Source organism: Chinchilla lanigera, unplaced genomic scaffold (assembly GCF_000276665.1).
Source record: "Chinchilla lanigera isolate Chin_1 unplaced genomic scaffold, ChiLan1.0 scaffold00091, whole genome shotgun sequence".
Classification (NCBI taxonomy): Eukaryota; Metazoa; Chordata; class Mammalia; order Rodentia; family Chinchillidae; genus Chinchilla; species Chinchilla lanigera.
This window is the reverse complement of record NW_004955492.1, coordinates 6031092-6053797: the sequence shown is the minus strand read 5'-3', so window position 1 is coordinate 6053797 and position 22706 is coordinate 6031092. Positions and strand designations below refer to the sequence as shown.

General features: G+C 44.3%; 1 protein-coding gene across 1 annotated transcript in view; it reads right to left on the bottom strand.

The window, feature by feature from the left end:
- The window catches only part of Pcnxl2 (pecanex-like 2 (Drosophila)), a 205907-nt gene extending 195686 nt beyond the window's left edge, over positions 1-10221 (bottom strand). Inside the window, exons 1-3 of the mRNA XM_013504672.1 lie at positions 9892-10221; positions 933-1138; positions 229-349 (exon numbers count right to left, since the gene is read on the bottom strand). Of these exons, the coding sequence (XP_013360126.1) occupies positions 229-349; positions 933-1138; positions 9892-10044 (480 nt within the window). The 5' untranslated portion in view covers positions 10045-10221. The remainder of the gene's footprint in view (positions 1-228; positions 350-932; positions 1139-9891) is intronic.
- Between the last annotated feature and the right edge of the window lie 12485 nt (positions 10222-22706).

Here is a 22706-nt window from a genome sequence, read left to right as displayed (position 1 = left end):
GGTTCCCGGTACCAGAGAAAAACCAAAAAAAAAAAAAAAAAAAAGGCAACAGAGGGGGCTGTGGGCACGCTTTGAACACAGGACTCGGTGTTTGCCTGATGGTCCCAAGAGCGCACTTTGACCATTTCCACACCCTGAGGAATCCACCCAGTGGCACAGCTACAACTGCTGCCATCCCAGGGTCCCACACGAGCCACAGGAAGGTGAAACTGGAAAAAGCCCACAGACCGGTGGCCCCGAGGAGCGGTGCGAGCTGAGGCTGTGCCCTCGGGAGTTGCAGTGGAGGGGAGGTGTAGGGACACTCCGGCCCATCTCTTCTTTCTTGCTGCTGTGAATGGGCCTGGTATTGCTGATCCAAACGAGAGGAGACAAAAAGCAGTGATGTCACCAAGCACAACTACGACTTTCAGTATTCATCCAAAACTGGTTTCTTCCCTTAGAAATGAGGGAAGTTTTCTTCCCAAAACTGGTCATTTCCCTTATACACAAATCTTATTTCTAAGAGAGAGTAAAAGTCATTATTTTAAAATTATTAGAGGACTTCCTTAAGGAACAGTAACAAATAATACAAGAATGGTCACAATAATGCTTCTCCAAGAGTTCTGTTAATATTTCAATCTTAGGCAAAATATATTTTTATATCAACAAACACAAATATTATTCTTTAACACTCTGGCATGCTAAATAACAAGATAGATAATACTAAAGTAGAGTATTTTGCAACACTAAATCTAAGGCAACTGAATTTTATTGAAGTCATGGAATAAGGTCACACTGAGCCAGTTAAGCCATCTTGACTATGGAAGTCAATTTTATGCTTAAGCATAAGTATATAGATATATTTTCATAAATAAGTAATGAATGAGAAACATCATTTTAATCTAAACCAAAACATTTCAAAGACGAGCTGACGCATCCACTGGCCAGGTTACCTGGGAATTTTGGGATTCGTGGCGTGTTCACTGTTGGCCTCTCTGCCTTTCTTTGGCTTTTCCATCTGCCCGGGGGACCTCTGCTGGATCACCTCTCCTTTGTCAAACATGAGGTGCAGGCGGTAGCTGACCACCTTGATCACTGTGAAGAGCAGAGTCACAGAGCTGCAGTAGAACAACGCAGTTATCACGGTTGGCGGGAAAGCCTAAAGAAGAGGAAAGAGGAAAACAATTGCTTTCTTTTTGTTTTAAATCTGGAAAAATCTTTGGACAATTTGTTAAGCATAAATTGGGTGGGATTTCACATTTATTAGTTAAGTGACTTGTCCCAGTTAAAATGCCCAGGGAGAGAGAGCTGCTGTTACTGGGTATCTTTCTTATTTCTCCAGTTCTTTTCAGTCACCATGATGACCGACATGTGATCTGCAGGCAGGAGCCCTACAGAGTAAAGCACATTTCAGAGGAAAGTCCCCAGCCCTTTCCTTTAGCCCCTGTGTGCAGTGACTCTGTCACCCTGTGTGTCTGGCCAGAGAAAGGCCTCATAAAACACAAGAGTCAGTGTGGAGCTCTAGAGAGAAAGGTAGGAGCAAGGTCTGGGCCATTCCCTTCTTTGCCCTCCCCAACCTTCCACTAGGTTTGCCACAGCAGGCTGGGACATCTCCAATGTCACAAAAGACCCTGGAGAAGGCTGCTCAGTTCTGTCCTATCCCCTCAAAGAACAAAGAGAGTCCCTGGGACACATGTAACTGTCCCCAGGTCTCTCCCAGGACCATGGACCATCACTGGGCCTCCTGTTCTTCCTAAACTGATTCTCATCCCTTGGGACGCACACAGGATGCAATCATCTAGAGAGAGTACCAAGGCCAGCCTCTGTTCCCATGGGTCCCCCAGGAGGATTTCTACAACCTGCTGATCCATGAATCTAAGCACAGCCAGGCCCATGGACTACCATGCCCAGCAAGCTTCTGTGCACGGTGATGGCTAATCTCGGTGGTCAGCATGATTGAATTAGAGATGCCTAGGAAATCAGCAAAGCACATTGCTGATGGTGTTTGTAAGGGTGATTCCAGAGATGACTGGCATGTGGAAGAGCAAACTAGGGTGTGGGCAGGGAGCACCTTGAATGTGGGTGGCACCATCCAACAGGCTAGGGGCCAGGATGAAATAAAACGAGGAGAAAGAACCCTCTGCCTCATGACTGCCACAAGGCAGCTTTGTTCTGTTACCACATTCTGCCTCAGCTCAGGCCACTGTAAGGGAGCCAGGGAAACAGTCCTTCCCTGCTCTAAGTTGTTTTTCTCAGACATTTTGTCACAGCAATGGAAAGCTGACAAGGACTTTTGGCAAGGTCCACGTGAGGATCAGTCCTTCCAACAGAAGGTCAAACAAAAAAATGCATGAAGACAAAGCATACCTATCACCAACAAGAAATGATGAAGAGGAACCTTCACCATCGCAGAGTAAAGTCTACAAGTAAATACAAATTAATATGCACATGAATGAATAATAAAACACTGTTAGCCAGATTAGAGGCAAAGTCAGGCCCTCCCTGGAAACAGGTAAGTCTCATATTTACACGCACACCTCTGCTTCAAAGCTGGGAGGAATGTCTGGAACACACAGGCAAGTTGGAAGCACAGGACACTAATAGCCCTCACTTTTTTTTTTTGCCTTTCTGCAGTTTTAAAAGTTTAGGCTAAAAGCTGGGAATGGTGGTACACACCTGTAATCCTAACATGCTGGGAAGCTGAGGAAGGAAGACTGAAAGTTTGAGCCTAGCCTGGGAAATTTGGTGACTTAATGAGATCCTGTCTCAAAAATTAAAAAGGGCTGGCAATGTAGCTCAGTGCAAAGGCCCCGAGTCTAATGCCCAATTCTGAGGAAAAAATGTCAGGCTAAAACTAGAGAGTTAAAGAAACAGATAACATAAGAGGGGGGAAACCCTGCAGATGGCCAAGAAAGTAGACTACAGCACCGTTATACACAAATTATTTTCAAACAGTTTGAAAATTTCTCCCAGTTGTCACATAACTTGAGCTTGGTGATCCTGAGGGGGCAGATAGAGCAGTCCTTGGAGCTCCCTCCTCTTCTCTGTATTCCCACCCTCTCCTGCAGTTGGCTGTGGCTTTGTTTGGGCTTCAGGCCAGAGACAGTGGGCAGAAGTGTGGAGCCAGGACAACTGAGGGCCCGACACCTCCATCTGTCCTCACAGTTTATCCATGTGACCCCAGGGCCACGGTTCTCCAAATGATGCTTCTAAAAGGCCATGAAGATTCCTTCAGCCTGGGGATAGGAAACCCGTAGAGCAAAGCCCTAAAGGTTTAAGATAGACTCAAAGAAGAGGGAAACAACCTGACTCACTGAACCCCAGGTTTGAGTTCTGCTTCCTATAGCCAGCCTGATGGACCCTGGGGCTCTGTTTCCATGAGGAGGAGCCCATTCACATCAGAGCAGACAGAAACTGGAAAGCTCTCTGACCCTGGAAGAGAAGCTGGGGAGAGAGGGGAGAGATAAAGGATATGGAGGGCTCACTGGGAAGTTCATTTGAAAAAAAGAAGGGAGACTACATTTTGATTTATCCTCATACTACAGCATCCACTGCCTAAGGTTGAAATTAGGGGAAAGCAAGAGGTCAGAATTGGAAGTTAGTATGAGCATTCGTGCGTAGTTGGCAAAGAATATGCCCTTATCTCCTCCTTATCTCCTTATCTCCTCCTTGATGAGAGGACACTTCGTCACATCTGCAGGAAGCCCTTACACCTCACCAGGCCACAATGAGAGGAGAGATTTACTGAAAACTTCCCAGAAAGACAAGGATTCCAGAATGCAGGTATGGCCCATTCCTCCACCAGACTCTCTGATCTGATTCCTGTAAGCACTGCTCCTCCTCAGGCCCTGCAAATGGAACACAGGATCTCCCCAAATGTTCCTCCGCGTGCCGCACTGCTATGCCCTGCCCCGCTTCTTCCAATCTCACATTCTCAGGGAGGTCACTACCTTCTCACCCGCCTGGTAGCTATATCCCTCGCCTAAAATAGATCATAATATTATGATCTATTGCAGGTGCTGTCTTTTAAATCTTTTTTGTCTAGACATGCAAAATCCTTTTAATATAGACTTCTTCAGCTGTGAGTAAAATAATTTTTTGTATTTATTGACTGTATATTTCTTTGACAGCTATTTGTCACTTTTTCATAATTCCAAATGTTACCCAACATGCTAAACTGAGAAAAAAGTATAACAATAGTATTATAGATATTTATTTGTTCTCCTATGTTTTTGACTGGCTATTTGCTGGATACTAAGTTGGTCTCCAGAGTGTGGTAGAGGGCATGGAGCACTGTATTTTGAAACTCTGTTTTTAAGGATCTGGATTCAGGCCACGTCCTTCTAACTCAGGCTAAATGCAGACTGGCAGACAGCTACCAACTGTGCTCCCCCTACGCAGTCACAGTACTGTACATTAATGGGCAAAGCACTTTGATGACCTGCCGTGCATGAAGCGCCAGGCCAGGACCTCGGGGGATTTCACCCAGCTCCAGCCCCTGGATCCTCCAACCTCGGGGAGGGGAGCCCCACTGACCCCCAGGGATGGTGCCACGCCTGTGCGTCTAGCATCAAGACCCATCTTTCCACTGTTTTCATTCCTTCTCCTCCCACTGCCTCTGGGTCTCGGAGCATCTGGCCTCTGTTTCCCAACATTCATGGACAATGATCTCAACATCGCTAACGAAAACACCAGGGCAATTTCCTCTGTTCTCAGCAATGTGCAACACAGTTGCTCAGGCTGAGGTGCTCTTCTCTTTCTACCTCTGGACAAATGCTCTTGGAGCACAGAGGCACCCTCTTCTCTATCCACAGTTACCAGCAGCTCTCCCTGAGGCCCTTCACAGGAAACCCAATCTTTATGCTGACAATTTTCAAGTTCACATCTCTAGCTTGGCTGTTCCTTTAAGCTCTAAATACCTACATCTAAGTATCTAGGTTCCCGCACTTTGATGTACAGAGGAAAACTCCGAATGACTGCAAACCCAGCTGTTTGATTTCCCAAACTCTAACGTCCTCTCCCAAACCAGTCACCTAGGCATCTGAAGACCCAGGATTCTTCCTTCACTTTCACTTCTCCACCAAAAGTGAACTGACTGCTAAGTTCCATTAGAACCTATCCACGTGCCCCCCATCTTTGATGCCACCCTCACGTCTCAGCTGGGAGACTGAAACAGCCTGTGAGCCATCCACTTCTATTTTTGCTCTCTCTGATCTACTTTCCATTCAGCAGTCAGACGAACTCTTTGATAAAGCAAGCCATCACAGTTTATCATGTTTTTTGAAACATGTCAGGGTTTTACACCTTCGACAATTATTAAATCAACAAAGATGGGAAAATAAAACTAAAACTATATATACAGAGATGAAACTAAAAGTCTGAATCAGATTAATAGCATAATCACAATGAAGAACCAGAACAATAAGAAAAGGAAAGGACTGATCCAAGTCATGCTAGGACACAATACTCTGGTAGGGTTAATTCCAAAAATAATAATTTTTCTAAGCAATCTTGAATTTACTTAAAAATAATTTCTAGTATATGTGCTGCCAAAGTAAGCACAATAATAATTACTTCTGAGCAATCTTGGACTTTACTTAAAGATGTGTCTATGCTAGTGTTGTGGGGGTGATGATTCCTGTGTGTATTTCTGGATTGAGCAGATAAGATTGCTGTGAGCCAGAGTTTGCACCATGGGATAAATAAGATAGAATGTGGAATGAGAGAAGATCCTTTGTGTCTCAACTGGATTCAAAGTGTCAGAATAAATTCTCCATTGACTCATCACTCAATCAATAGATCAGTCAGTGCCCCAGCTCTGTTTACTGGTAAGTTCTGGAGGCAAAAACAAATCAACTGTTGCCCTAGATTCTGGCTTCCAGCCAGGGATGTAGCTCAGCAGCACAGCACCTGCCTGGCAAGCATGAGGTTGTGAGCTCGATTCCTGGTTTAAAAAAAAAAAAAATTCTGGCTTCCAAATGCCAGTTCATCCAAGGCACCAGGGCTTCCTGCAGAAATGGCGGGTTCTCCCAAGAATCCTTGGAGAACTCTCCCGAGAGGAATTCTGCCTGGAACACACCAGGACCACAAGACAAACAACAGGGACACCCAAACTATGAAATCACAGAAGGGCTCCACTTCTCTAACAGAAGCAGAAGTGTTCAATGAAGAGGGCCCTGGAGAGCAGATCCAGCCACACCATCCATGAGAGAAAGTGGGAGGACTACTCGGGGAGACAGCGTCAAAGCGACATTGACAGTGAGTGTCCTTGCCTGCCCCTCCTCACCTGGAGACCCACTTCCGGACCTCTGTCATCTGCCCCTCCCCGAGTTAAATGTGATCCGCAAATGTGGCCAGCAGGAAGCACAGGATCAGGTTCTGATATGAGGCGTCAGAAATAACCAGCCAATAACTCCTATGACCTGAATAAATGTTAGACTCAAGCTGCCCTGACAATGGGACAGCCATTTTGTACATCTACTGAATTACTGGAAATGAATTTTTAATGCAGGACGAGACAGGAGAGCAGACCAACGTCATCTTTCTGGCACTATTTCTCTAAGCAATTTTCCAAAGTGTAGCCAGAAATTTTGCAAAACATAAATTAGCCTGTGTCCTACCACTGCTGAAAACCATTCAACACCTCTCACAGTGTGCAGGCCAAGCAAATGTGGGTTGGCTAATGGTGCCCTGTAACCTTCCCACTGCAGTCCTCACTGCCACCTCTCTGTCTCAACAACCACAGTAAAACTGGATTCATCAAGACGCTCAACTGACAGCTAAATACATACCATTCTCCTTGCTGGAGAAGCTATTCCTTCTGCACTGTCCCTGCCAGGCAAACTCCTGGCCAGTCACTGGGCCCTAAATGAGCAGCTATGCCTCCTGGGAAGCCTTCTCTCAATGCCAGATCCAGAACGGCACCCCTCACCTCACTAGAGAGACCTGAACTACCCCTCAACAACAGCAATCATCATTCCACTGCTCACAGCAGAATGTGCATCTCCTAACTTGCTGGGGAAGATATGTGCCAGTCTATCTTGTTTTCCTGTGGATTCCCTAACGCCCTATCTGCAGCCATGGATACCCACACTGTCCAGCGGATGTGTCCAGCTTTTCTCTCAGGCACATGGTAAGACTGCACTCTCCCTTCCATGTGGCCATGTGACTTGTAAATATAGAAATCCTTTATAAATACTAGTAAGTAGTGAGTTCCCACATTATCCATCAGATAGTCTAGGGAAATTGTAAGGCTTAGAAATGTTTCTTTTGATAGCAGCTAATACAAATTTCTATTTAAATACTCCAGATCCTTATTAAATTAAAAGATAGATTTTCCCAAAAGTGGAACTGTCTTGATTAAACATGTTTAAACTAAAATTGTGCATAAGCTGGGAAGGTTCAGGACATGTTAAATAACAGAAATTTGACTAAGACCCCACTGTGCTATTAGTGAGCACCCAGGCATCTTTTTTGGAAGAATTCCTGTAAGTGAAACAAACTGAAAAAGATGTCAATGATTACAGGCAACCCTTAGGTGCAGAGAAATATATCTGAGCCTCAAGACCTGAAAGCAGACCTTCTGCTGAGGGAGGGACTTTCTTTTCTAAAAGAACTTTCAAAGATCAGAGACCGGGTTAAGGAAAGGGTAACCCAACTTTTTTTGTAAATAAGACAGGCCACGTATTAAAAGGTAACATCACAGTAAGTGCACCCATATACAACTTTTGGCTCACTGATGTAAAGATACAAAAATTATTTTCAAGTAATGATATAAGTAGGAACTTAACTAAAAGAAACTTCCTGTTTACAAAAATAAGATAGGAATCAAGCTCCTGAATAAAGTAAGTAGAAGTTAGGTAGAAGTTAAGGGCTCGATCTTATACATACATGAAATGTAGTATGAAATTTTGTAAAAGTGAGCCAATATTCACAGAGCAATCATCGGGAGAAACATACATTAAATGTCAGTGTGCCTGTTGGTGAGCAGCAGGGTTATAGATAGGGTAGACATTGCTTTTGTTATCAGGAAAAGCGGGGTATGATGCTAGAATAGAAAGACATGGACCTGTTCAATATATATGAGAACAGTGCGGGCCAAGTGCAAAGTATTCTGCCAGGCAGAACAAGGAAAACCAACGTGGATAAACAAATCAAAATCCATACCTTCAAAATCCTCATGATCTAAGGGTAGAGGTAAAACACATATATGCTCTAAAAAGTCAGCACACAAAAGAATTCAAAAAGTGCCATAACACTAATGTAAAGAAAGATTATTATAAGGGTAAGAGAGAGGAGAAATTGAGCCTATTTGACCAGATTCAGGGAAGCTGAGACAGAGATGTTCTCTCACCAGGTTCTGAAGGATAGAGTCTGGATGGCAGGGAAGGAAAATGAAAGACACACTGTATTAAGCACCTACCATGTGCCAGGTACTAAGGAGTAAGTTCATCATCTGATTCCCTCGGTCCTCACATGTATCCTATAAGGAGTGGATTGTCATCCTCCCTGCTTTGCCAACCAGGAGGCTGGAGCTTGGGGAAGCTGGCTTCTGTTCACACAGTTAAGCAGTAGCAGAAGCAGGATGTGAATCCAGAAATGTGAGCCTCGTGAATCTGCCAAACTCCCATTCTAGGCAAAGAAAAAGCACTGAGGCCATGGACTGAGGAAAAAATGACACACAAAAACCACAGAAGAAGGAAAGTGGCATCTATTGAAGGCTTTTCATATATAATTTTAATTTTTCTGTGAAGTGACCATTATCATACTTGTATAACAATGAGAAAGCAAGGTTTAAATAGGTCCAATGTGAGGTTAAATATTAGCTAATAAATAATAGAAGAGAAGCATAAGGCCAGGACTGAGTCCTGTCAATCATGTGACTTTACATGCACCATTTCATTTAATTCCCCCAGACAATTCCCTAAACCAGATATGACTGTTTTTTCTAACTTTACAGATATGAAAATGAAATATCCAAGTCAGTAGCTTCCTCCAAGGTCACAGACCTAGGAAGTGGCAGATCCAAAGTGTGATCCAGATGGCTGGACTTTGGAAGCAAAACTCTGACTCTCAGACACACTCAGAGAAAAAGAGCAAAGCCACTGATAACCTGGGGTGTCAAGCATAGGATCTTTCAGCTATGCCAGCTCACTAAAGATTTTTGCTGTGGAGAACATGATCAAATAATGTTTTTAGGAATAAAGCCCTTCAAGAGATATATCAAATTTAATTCTTGGTGCATAAAGTTTAATGACATGCATCTTTACAAATATGGTCCACCACTGTCTCAATTAGGTATAACTAATTTACCCAAGAAGGTGAAGTATGTAATTACTCAGCAAACACTCACCATCAGGACCCTACCACCCATCCAGCCCAACAAGATGCTGTACTACTCTACTTAACAAAAAGCACATGGGGTTCATCCATCACTATATCACTGCTGATGTCTATTCCCAGTGGAGTGGAGACTGCAAGGTGAGTACCTGATCATTGCACCTGCCTTCTCAAAGCAAAAATAGAAAGGGAAGAGGGAGAGAGACCCATTACCGGAGCAGGTTTGCACTTAACATTCTGTTTGGCCTTTTGGTTATCAAGTGCAATAATTTATACTAAACACGGTCCCCAAACTAAGCAAACATGAGGCCTCGCCTGGGCATCTACAGGACAGTTCAATATTCTCCAGCCAAGGGCACAGTCTGACTCATCCTGACTTAGGAGATTGATTCTTAGTGAGTCAGGAGCCCCTGAAGTCCTTCCTAGGTCTTTCCCTTCCGGTGAGCCCCTGGCCCCCTGCACATCATCTGTCTCCAAACCCTTCCAGCCTCCCTCCACGGCAAGCCCACTGTGGTCTGTGCTCCTTCCTCCCACCCGCTTCCTCCTCCTCCAGCCTTGAGCCCTGAGACTCACCAGGTGCAGAGCCAAGGGCAAGAGCAGCAGGAACAGCCACAGATACAGGTGGCAGCTATTGGTGAACTTGCTCTGCTCGGGGTCGTGATACCAGCCGCCGGTGAGCGCGGCCCACACGCCCTGCCGAAGCAGCTGCAGTACCTGGGACACCATCCCGGCGGCGCCCGGTCAAGCCCTCTACGCCCTGGGCTCTACCGTGCGAGCTCGGGCCCACCTCCGCCACCCCCGCCTCCGCCCTCCCTGCCGCTGCCGCCCCAGCTGCTTCTCGGCCCGGACCCGCCGACCGCGGCGCCCGAGGCCGCTGCTGCTGCCGGGCAGGTGGGCGCCATGTCCGAGGGAGGAGGGATTTTCCCATCGTGCTCCGCGGCGACCGCGCAGAGGATGCTCCCGAGGCCCCTCCCTGAGCCCGCCCGGCCCTTCCTGGGGGCTGCGCGGGGTCTCAGAGACCCTGGGCCTCTCTTCTTTCCGCTCTGCAGCAATCCCTCCCTTTCTCCCCGACTCTCCTTAAGGGTGTTCTCGTGTGGAAGGGACAGACAAAGACATATCCTTTGGCTAGGTTCTTTTTTGCCTGCGACGCCACTAATAGATTTACACAAACTCAAGATCCTACCACACAGCACTTAAAATAATTTCTCCCGACCACCGCCAATGTCGCTGCATTTCCTGGACTCCAAAAGCTCTGCTACCTCGTGGGTTCGCACTGAGTCCCCCTCCCAACCCCCGTGCCCTTTTTCTCCTAATTTCAGAAGTTTTAATTAGGCTTTTTGCCCTGTGTCTATTTTCTATATCACCCCAGGCAGCAATTGGCTCTTTAAACCAACCACGGGTCTAAGTCTTTCTCTGCTGTTTAAATGGAAGACCCACGAGATGGGACCACTGAACTAATAAACTTTCAGCTATTATTATATTTCATGATTTACAGTAGATACCTTGAGATTCTCTGCTGAGAGCAGGTTCTGGAAAAGGGCAGTCAAAAGGGAACAATGCCTCCTTAGAAATGAGCAGAGGAAGCCCTGTGTGTTTGAGACCCTGAGAAAAAGATTAGAAGACTCGATGAGCACCAAAGAGGCTGCCCCGTGTCAACCATATCTGCCTCATCTTCCCAAACACGTCACTCTTCTGACATGTCTTTCTGCAGAAGGCCTGGCTTCTTGGTGCTGGTCTGCAGCACCATCACTGGTAGCTTCGCTGGCCAGGCCTGGAGAAGGCATGCCCATTTCCCAAGCTGGAGTGAGATGTGGAGGAGCCTGTCCTGAGGAAAGGCCCAGAGAATGGAGGAACACTGGGTCACAGCAACAGCCTCGTGTGTCTGCTCTCCGTCTGAGCTATTCTAAGTCCTGTTCTACAGTTTCATCTAAGAGTGACTGGTGGAAGTGACGTAAGGCCACGGCTTTCTCCTACAAGTTATAAAGGTGTTTGTGTGTCTCCTCAATGTGTAACATGAATCAACCCATCATACTGAAGACCCACTTCTCAGGGTCACCTCTACAGACGTGGGTGCATGAAGAATGACCATGTGCCAGGCCAGCTCCTACCCTGGGGAAGTGTCCTTGTTCATCTGCCCCGAATCATCAAATATTTAGTGAGCACTCTCTGTGTGCCAGGCATTTTGCCAAAGACTGAAAAAGTAAACATGAATACAGTCCTTTGTGAAGAAGTTCACAAACCATGAAGAGGAGACTTGCAATGAAATGCGCTGTGTGCTCTAACAGGAATGTGGGTGCTATGGATCCAGATACATGAAAGTGCTGGAATACCGAATTGGAGACACAGGAGGAAGGGAGATGTCAGGGAGCCCAGGGAGATGGGTTCTTGGGCTCAAGATTCACTTTCCAGATACATTTCATAAATGTGAGTGGCTGTCTAAGCAGATACAAGTATGGAAAAGGAAACGTGCCAAGCCAAAGAAAATGTCTAACATGCCTAGAAGGTAAGAAGGGAGAATAGGGCAATAGGCAATTTAATGAAGTCAGCAGAAGTCAGCTTCCGGGACAGATGGAGTTCTTCAGACTATGTCCTAGGCAATGGGGAGGCACTGGGAGGCTTTATGTTAGTGGCACAGGGGGAAATGCTGAGCACCTGAGCCAGCAGAAAGGAACATGGTGCTGAGGACCAGATGTGACTTAGGGCTTAAGGAGCCAATGCAATGCAGTGGTAGAGGAATGAGGTGCCTAAAGGATTTCAGTTCTTCGTTGGCGTGACTATGCCCTAAAATTAGTTATTGAGAGTTAGCACACAAAATGACTACACTGAATTTGAGTTCCCTGGGGGCTTTCAGGAGCAGTGAGAAGAGTATGGTTTCAGAGCGCGGGAGCTATCTGACGCAGACACATGCACTTAGCAGCGATCACAGGCCGTGCTATGAAAGGAAATGACCATGCCCTCTAGAGTAAGACTCTAAGAGACAGTCTGCTCACTACACATTGCAGGCACTAAGAGCACAGGCAGGAGAAAATAGAAGACAAGGAAAAGAGTCTGATGTTACCAAATATACAAAGAAGCAGTTCAAGGAAGAAGTAGCTCCTAGTGTCATACGACAAAGAAGAGGCCAAGTGCAAAGAATAAAAGCGGTCAGGAGGACTCAGCTCCCGGGAGTGACCCAAGGTGACAAAGCCACAGCAGCTTCATGGGTGGGACATGGAGACACGGCACCTGCCCCACTGCACTGTATGAAAAGAATGTTTCCGTAGTGGGGAAGTGGCAACCCAAGTAAGCTTCTCCTTACAGGACTCTCGCATGGCCTGGGCCGCATCTAAGGATGGGCATGGTTCGTTTGGATAATTGCCTTTATTTTGACAATTAGCTTTTACATGAAGACACTTAAGGATGCTTCTTGTCTTCTGCTCTACTTTCCTGGCTGGCATCGTTGTCCTGGTTTTAATTTCGAAAGGCTCTGAAATCTCCCTACCCAGCTGCTTTTCAGAACCTCTTGTTTGCACTTCTTGATGCCCCCAATATTTATAACATAGACATACATTCAGATTCCTGTATTTAAACATACTATATATACAAATACAAGAAGATTGTTAAAGAGAAACTCCCTTATGTAGAATGATACTTTCCCAAATGTGCTGGGCTCTGCCTAAGCATAAACAGAGAACATAAGTAATATATTTTCTTTCTTTCAACTGCATATTATAGTTCTAAAGTAGAGTTTGAAGTAGAAAACATTGACTATTATGAGCGCATGGAGGAGGGCAAAGGGCATGAGGAGGGAGACGAATCAGAAAAGGAAAAGCAGAGTGGCTTTTACTCATTTTTACCACTAGGTGGCAGAAGAACACCGTTTCAAATACAGTAAACTAACACCCCTTGCGAGTACTGTGTTGCAAAGTCAGGACTTCAAAACGGCGAAGTCAATATTGCAAAAAGCTCGTCCCCCCCACACGACAGCTCTTCTCACCTAATTAGCTCACTTACACCTTGTAAAGATCAGAGTGTATCCTATGTGTGTTTTCTGGAGGATTTAAAAAAATTCTTTTTTCTTAACCTACGTAGTGTCTCTGAAGAACCTAATCGAAATAATGGAAGCCAAAGAGTATTCTTAGTAATGACTGCAGAACTTGTGCACAGATTTTAAAGGGGACTAAACATTACCTAACTGTTAAATGGGCACATCTTTCTCCCACAGCCATAATGATAAAAGAAAACTTAACCTTAAAATAGACCCTATGGGCACTGAGTGAGCTGATGGACTCACTGTCCCACGAAATCAATGACCACACAGGCAAAGCCTCTGAAACCAGCCATTTCAGAATCATGCAACTTAAACCAAACAACAGATCAAACCAAAACCAGCTACCGCAGAGAAATTATGTAACCTGGTAAGACAGTGGTGACGTGACCTTAAACAACCTTAAACAAATAAAAAGGCATAGAAAATTGTAAGCCCAGAAGATTCAACATCATAAATATATCAATTCTTGTGCAATTAATTTGTAACTAACTTAATCCCGATTTTAGAAACCCACAGAAATAAACTGAAATCGCACACCATGACACAGGTAAACCTTAGATATCAGCTCAATAAAACACACAATACAGGATTCTAATTTCTTTTTTCCTTTCTTTTTTTTTTTTTAGATAGGGTCTCACTATGTCATTCAGGCTGGCCTGGACTCACTGTGTAGCCCAGGCTGGCCTTGAACTCTGTGCGATTCTCCTGTCTCTGCCTCCTGAGTACTGGGATTACGGACATACACCACTATGCCTGGCTGATTCCACTTATGTACAATCAAAAATGAGGCAAGCCTAGCTTTAGATGGCAGGCCTATGGAAGCACATGAAAATGTCCAGATGTGGGTGCTGCTTTTACTACTGTCCAGTATGGAAAAGAAAGCAGAGAAGAGCTGCTAAGACAGTGCTGAGATTTCCACCAGTATAGCACTGGGACACAGGCACTCAGACAGGTCAGTGAGGCAGGACAGAGAGAGGGGTGGGTGAAACAGAAGAAAACATATGGAGAATCACTTTCAAAATTTAGAGAAGATATTTCTACTATGACATAAGGAAAAGATTCAAACACAGTGATGTCAAAATAAGAGAAAGGAAGAGAAAAAAATCCACATGAAAATACCACAAGGAAAGAAATAAAATCTAGATAAACCAGGAAATTATGTGTATCTCCTAAGACATATTGATGTTATTTAATATACACAGTCCTGTTTAAAACTAGTAAGTGAAGACCGATCAAAGATAGGCAGAGGAAGGAACAGACAGTCGAGGGAAAGGAAAACTGCAGTGATACGAAATAAAGAGATGTGCAGAGATTCCAGTCTCAGATTATCACAGAGCAAATGTGCATTGCACAAGCAAATTCTGCAGAGCACAGAGCACAGAGCACTGTCAGAGTGTGAGGTGCTGCAGCCAGATCCATCAAAATCACAGTGCAAGTGCCCTTTGACTCACAGGCCACACCCTTAGGAATTTATCCTGCTTGTCTGCAGACACCTGTGCAAATAGCAAGCATAGGAAGATACTAACTGAAATACTGTGTATGATGAGAAAATTGGAAGCAAGTGAAATTTCCATCAAAGGACATCATTAAAGAATGAGAAATGGCTGAAGAGAATGAAGCTGCTTAGAAGTTTTGCCATGAAACCTTCCCCAAGCTCATGAGGGAAAACACTGAGGCAATGATTGTGAACCTGTTACAGATCAAGTGCCCAAACTGCAACCCCAAACCCACTTACTCATTACAAATGCCCACACTGCAATTAAATCTGCATACTGAGGTTTTAGTGTAGAAGAAACGACTGTTAGTAAAAAACAGTTTAGTTAAAAAGAACAGGGGCTGGGGATTTAGCTCAGCGGCAAAAGCGCCTGCCTTGCAAGCGCAAGGTCGTGAGTTCGGTTCCCGGTACCGGAAAAAACCAAAAAAACCAAGAACAGCTGTTTTCCAATGCTCGGCTGCTGGGGCGACATGTCTTGAGTGCCAACAGAGAGGTCTCCGTCCTGCTGTGACACCCGTGCCATAGGCTCCCCAGCGCTGCACTGCGGTATAACACATAGATACCAGAGGTACATCTGCAGACCTCTAACTCTGGATGTGTAGTTACATCTATCGCTGGAGATACACAAACTAAACTCTCAAGCAAAGAAATGGATGGGTGGAAAGTGGAGGGAATGTAGGGGAGAAATCTAAACTTCTAACATCCTTTTGAATGCATGGCTGTATATTTGTTTGTTTGTTTGTTTATTGCAACATGGGGGGTTGAACCCAGGGCCTTTGCACTGACCTGCACCCCCAGACCTTTTTATTATTCATTTTGCTGCTGTTGCAGTTGTTGTTGGGACAGGGTCTTGCTAAGGTCACATAGCTGCTCAAGCTGGATCCAATTTCTAATCCTCTTGCTTCAGGTCCCCTAAAAATGAATAAGAACACCTGGTTCTGTGGACTTCTGAAAAGGTGTATTTTATTGTAAAAATATGTATGCAAACAATAATTAGAATACAGACATAAAAGCATTCTAGGTTCCTGCGGCATGGGTTCCAAACATGGAAGATATTAAAAGATGAAGACAACTCATGTATAGACTATTAAACACAAGAATGCTAATTTTACTTTTAAAAGCAGATTTAGCAACAATGTAAGTAGGAAAAATAAGGCTTCTAGTACCCCAAGTTAGTACGAAGGAGAATCAATATTCTACATAGATGGAAGCCAGAGCTCAGAATCTTCCTGCTGTCTAATACCAAAATGTGTCAGTATCTTTTCAAGATGTTTACTTTCAAATATTTGAGTTAGGCCAAAGATTTTCAAAAGATGTTCTTACTATTATTAGCAAAAAATAGATTTCTGAGAGAAATGTCAGCTAAAAACACCCCTAAAAGAAATACTTACTGCAAGCTTTTGCTCATGTAACCCCAAGCTTCACAACATGACACTCTAAGGATTAGGGCAATGTCTGCTCACCCTGTGATTAAACAGTCATCACAGAACAAGTCTCTACATTTCTATGGTACACTGCAGTTCTCGGAGCGCCTCACAGTTATTAGTGACTTCAGGATAACAAAACAACTCACCGGATAGAAATAACAGCCAGGCAATCAGGAAGCTCCCAGCAAAATGCACACTATGGCTTTGGGCCCAGGAAATTCTTACAGAGATAAAACCCAGCCTGAAGAAGGGATCGGCACCTGTGTGTCCCACACTTGTTATAAGGGAGAGGCCAGCCAGCTTCACTGAAGAGTTCTGAAGAAATTTCAGGAAATAGTTAAAAAGGCCTAGAAAAAACAAAAGAGGGAAATTGCTTCATGAAAGAAAATTCTCTATATGGATTAGGTGCTATATTAGTTTTGTTGTGGGTCCCAGCATAGTTTAAAGAAGTCACACACTGCCCCTCAAGACAGATCTGATTTGCAGGGAAACTATCATTTTCATAGAATGAGTAAGGGCCCTGCAGAGTAAACCCTCACGGAGTAGAAAAACCACCTGCCAAAAGCAGGGGGTGTGGCAGGCACTTTATAAGAAACAAAGCATGTATAAACCTATAACCCTACAGTTTTATTCACTATGATGGTAGAGGGATGATTGCCTCTTTTTTTATCATCTTGATCCTCTGTGTCCTCTGTTTACTATTTCTAGTAGGTTGTGAAGAGTTAGCCATTATGCTGAAAAACAATCCAGTCAATCATAAAAAATTAAAACAGATTTTGAAAGGACAGATGTACAAAATGGCAACTCCAAGTGGAATGGCAGCCTTCCTATCTCAGATTCAAGGTCAGGAGTTCTGCAGTTTTACTTCAGAAAGGATATCTTCAAGATTCTGAAAGCGACCTTGGCTTTCTGGAACCACTCAGGTTCTTACATTGTTGCATTATCCAAAGAATGAATTTATTGTCCATTTTCCCAGCTTGGGGTGAAATCTGTAACTTTAGGCATAAAGGATAGGCAGTGTCCAATTTTGTCCTGTGATTAAAGTTAAAAAAATCCTACAGCTCCGGATTACTCTGTCTAAGGCCGAAATCCAGCTGAAACCCTAGAATCAACAGTAACCTGACGTGTAGACAGACTTCAAAATTTTAACACCTAACAGTTGATGACAATACATGTTTTGTTTTGTTTTCCAGTCCCGGGGATTGAAATCACGACCTTGCGCTTGCCGGGCAGGCGCTGTGCCGCTGAGCTAAATCCCCAGACCCTGCTAATACATGTTAACTTACTGCTGTATCAGCAGCAGCAGCATCACCACAGGCAGCATCATCATTGTCGTTATTTTTATTCAATGAATCCACATGAAAATGAAGGCAGAGGATCAGGTTTAAGAAAAAAGGGCTAATGCATAGTCTCACAAGACATTCAAACAGAACTTCATGCTACATTACCTTTATACTCATCCATCTGCAGAACTGGAGCCATGAACTGGACCTTCTGGAGCTGTGAGTCAAAACATTTCCTTGTGATATTCTTGTTCACTTCCTCTTTCTCCAGTTAATAGCTTGCCCAAATCCCTTACCTCCTTCCAGTATTTGCTCAGCTTCTTTCCCCAAGAGGCCGCCGTATCCTCCCTCCTGAATGTCACCATTTTCCACTCTCCCTGACTCCCTGGCCTATCCCTGATCCAGTTTATACTCCTATTTTGATATAGCCATTATCAAATTCTAACACAGTATGTTATTCACCTATTTGTCCTATTTTCCATCTACTCTTGCTAAAAGACAAGCCTATGAAGACAGGGCATTTCATTTTGTCAGCACTTACATCCCAGCTCCCAAGAGCGTGCCTGACATTAAAAACAAAGGTGAGCTGAACGGGGAGCTGACTTGCTGTCTGCTTCTGTCTCTGTTATGCATCAAGCGGATGCACTTCTTATTTTACCACAGCATTTTTTCATGGTGAAAAAGTAAACACAGTGGTAACTACTGATGGAAGTTTTAGTTTATTATACACATCATTTGTTCAGATATTTGCTCGGAAAGCATGACATTTTTGATGTGAAGTATCCAAGGACCTTGGAAGTCAGCTTCCAGCTTCTAATAATACCTATCCTGCAGAGCATGTTTAATTTTTTTTGGAATAATCAAACTGGTCTTTAAGAAAAGGTACCAAATGTAAGCAAAAGAGGAAAAGGAGAGATAAATATGCTATTCAATTTTCTATTTTAATAGGCCCTCCATAAACAGTAACTAATATGAAAGTAACAGCTTTTACAGCTTTAACTGCCTGTTTTAATACAAGACCTTAGGGAATCCTCAGAATAACAGGTGGGACAGGTACTGTTGGTCAACACCATGTGACACAGGAGGCATCTGAAGAACCATGACAGGTCTGTGGGCTGAATAAGGACAAAGCAGAGACTGGAACTGGGGTTTGTTGGCAGCCAAGCTGTTAATCAGTGTCTGCCTGTCTTTCCTCACTCAGCAGGTAATGTTGGATCCCATTAAATGATGCCACCCAGGAAAAATCTCCCACACAAACATACACTCCTCCCCTCCCAAAGGATGGTCAAGCTCAGCAGTGATAATACACTGCAAAGCCCCAAGCCAGCCAGCAAGATGCTTTTGTCTTAAAGACTGCTACTGAGCAGGCCATGGTGGAACACACCTGGAATCCCAGCATTCTGGGGAAAAAGGACACTGCCTATCCTTTATGCTTAAACTCTCAGAAAAAGGAGGTTCCCAAGTTTGAGCCCAGCCCGGGTAATTTAATGATGTGGTAAGACTCTGTCTCAAAATAAAAAAAAAATAAAAAAGAACACTGGCTACAGCTCAGGGAAAAAGCCTTGGGCTCAATGCCCTATACACCAAAAAAAAAAAAAAAAACAAACCTGCAAGACCTGCTAAGGGCAATGCCCCTGAATTGTTCTGAATAATAATCCTACAATTCTGTATTTTCCATCTAGAAATATGAAAGTGAAAGTGTGAGGAAAGATAACTAAAAATTGGAGAAAACATTTTTCTTCCCAAAGATGTTTCCAGTTTTTAAAGAACACACATAATCCTTGAAGAAATATTTTCCTTCTCCAGGGCGCCTCCTCATCTCCAGATAACTTGGCTGATTAAAAACCTTTAAAAGGTCTTTTCTAATCTGGTTTTCTTTATCAGCTTTGCTAAAATAAATGAATGAATGAATGAATGAATGAATGAATGCATTCTTTGCTGTTGCTGAGTGGTCCCAGTGCTGGGAACACTATGATCACTGTTCTGTGTCTGCATCCATGTCCTTCTTGTGTCCCCTATGCTTGCTGAAGGTCCCCCTGCAGTTCCTTCTCCTCTGTTAGACACTCTTCTAACTGAAGGTCCCCAGGCACACTGGGGCCTCAGCACCTGTCCCGCACCGGGACCCCGGGACTGCTGGTCATCCCATGAACAACTCTGCTCATCGGGGATCCCACTGACTCCCAGCTGCTTTCCAGCTCCACGGGTCCCACAGTACCTGCTCCTCTGTCCCAGCATAATTTCTTCACCCCTCGTAGTACTGACGCTGCAAGCAAGAGCAGCTCTAGATTAATTTTCACCCTCTCCATTTCCCCACTCTGCTTTTTCACTGTAAACTGCATTCTATCCCTACACATGGAAGCTAGGTTTTGAAATGTCAGAGGCCTTCTCTTCACCAATTCCAGTGGTAGCTGCCCCTTGCCCTTCTCCTCTCCATGGTTACCGCTTCCTCTTAGTAGAGTAGGTGTCCCATGAAAGGGGAGCTCCCTCCTGCTACTAGCTATGGTGTTTCCTTTCAGATTCAGACAGGAAGCGGAAGTCAAAGCAAGTGAGAGAGGAGGGAAAAGTCAGTCACCCTCTCAACCTCTACCGGAACCCCAAAAGCCAGTGCTCTGGGCTCACAAGAGGCTTTGGTCCCACACTGTAGACTCACTGCCTTTTAGTGAAAGCCTGCTGGGATGTCCCAGCCAGTCTGCACTGGCCAGCAGCAGCACAGAGCACCCAGCGAAGGGCTTGATGTCCTATCTGAACAAGACGCTCATCAGTGAGATCTTCCTCTTCCCGACCCCTCCTTTAACCCAGGGGAATCCTAATGTTCTCTGGCCTCAGGACTCCTGTATGCACTTAAAAAGGAATTGAATATCTTGGGTTTTTGCGTATGTGTACTATAACCATCAATAATTTCTGAATTGGAAGTTAAAACAGAAATGTGTAAATCATTTATTTGTAGCTCTATTTAAAATATAATAATCTCTCACATGGAAACATTTAATGCTTTTTATAAAAAATAATTGTTTTTCTAAAGCTATAATGCATAGGGAAGCTAACATTATTTGTTATTTTTATAACTCCTTTTTCAAGTCTGACCTAGTAGAAGACAGCTGTGTTCTCCTGTATCAATGTTGGCAAACTTATAGCACATGTTCCACAGGGGGCTGCTGTCATACATGCTTCTGCTTTGTTGTTACGTATCATCCTGGATTGCTTGCCACACAATCCCATTTTGTCATGTAGAATAGTAAGGACCTGGGGATAATTTTTACTGCTTTGTCAAGGACAATTTATAGTGAGCTTGCATGGTGGTTTATGCTTGTAATCCTAGCACTTTGGGAGGCTGAGGCAAGAAGATTGAATATTTGAGCCCAGATTGGGTAATTTAACAATTTAGCAAGAACATGTCTTGAAAAAAGGTTTAAAAAGGAGTGGGGACGTAGCTCAGTTGGAAGTCCCTGGGTTCAATCCCCAGTACCACAAGAAAGAAAAAAGAAACAAAAAACAAAGAAAAAGAACCTGATTTTTTTTTTTTTTTTTTTTTTTTAGAGACCTATGTGACACTGAAGGGAAATACCACTTGGTCCTGCTATAAAGGATAAACTTGAGTCATCTGTAGGAAAATGGATGTGCCTTGAGACCATAATGTTAAATGAATAACTCAGGCAAACAAGCTGAAATATCACATGGTTTCTCTTACATGAAAAACTGAATATATAATGTATGAAATAAAGACAGATAATAGAAAAGGAGAGAGAAGGAATAAAAAAGAAAAAAGATATTGTAATCCAATGCAGACAATGTATCTTTTTAGATACCAAACCTAGCACAATTGTCTTACCTGTTTTATATGTTCTTTGGCCTATTAGTCTGCTTTTCAATCTGCATATGTGATAATTAATTTCATAAGTTCTTATAAGATAAATAAACGAATCTGACACTGGAAAAATAAAAGTAGGGGTGAAAGGGAGGGGGAAATAGAATTGAGATGTGTTACGCACACGTACCAATTCCCTACAATGAATGTGGTCATTACGTACTCCAAACACGGACAAATAAAGACAAAAATTAGAAATCATTCCTGCTATAATCTATGCTGCTCACTGTTGATTTCTGCACCCTCAGTGCAAATATCAACGCAGAGAACAAAACAGTAGCACTGTAGTCTAATTAGGAAAATAGTAATGACCTTGTCGGCCCCTGCAAGGTTCTCAGAGATCTCTGTGTCCACATTTTCACTGCTGAGCTAAAATCACAGGTGCAGCGGTAATTACAGGAAGACTCTTCCAGAGAAACCAATTCTCAAACGTCTCTTCTCCTGCTGGACAAACGCTGAAGAATATAAATACATTGTTTAAAAAGGCAATCCCACTCCAGCCATTCGCTGTCTTGCTGAGCACCAACGTAATGCCCTCTTGATCTGAGTCCTTTGAACTTTCCCCTGGCTCCTGCTTTCATTGTCTTCTGCCTACACACAAGCACACCACAAAGCTCCGCGTCACCACTCTGCCCTTGTGTTGGTATCATCCAGGTGGGCTGTGCTGGGCTGCACAGAAAAGACATGGTTATAGTACACACCTCTCAGGGGTGCACAGCGTCCCTCCTTCTTCCCCCACGATGACTAGGGGGTTAAAAAAAAGCAACAGATGATGAACTTCAGGATCCTCAAGCCCAGACAGACCCCTGTGCTCCCAGGTAACAAGCCAAGGCCACTGTGCTTGCTTGCAGGAGGAGAGTCTGAGCCATGAGTGGACGGTTAGAAACTCCCGGCACTCCTCCGGGTACGAGGTGGTGACTCCATTGAGGAGTTGGGCTTTCCCGAGCTGGAGGACTAAGGCTGTGTTTGCAGGCAGCGGAGCAGCGCACAAGGGGGGCTGCAGTGGGTGTGAAGCCCCAGTGCAGCTCTGAAGGCCTTCTCAGTCCAAGGCATTTTGTAAGGCCCCTGCCCTCTTCGGAGCCCACAGGGTACCCTGCTTACAGAACTGCTTGCAAAACAGTGTCCTCCACCCCTGCTCACCTCTCTCTGTTCCCGGTCCTCTCCCACTGGGGCTGTATAACTAGCTGTGCCCAAAGCAACCTGGAGCAAACAACTTTCTCCTGGAGACTGTTCCCGAGGTTGTTCTGCAGCACCATGCACGTGCTTGCTTAAGCTGAACACCTGGAGG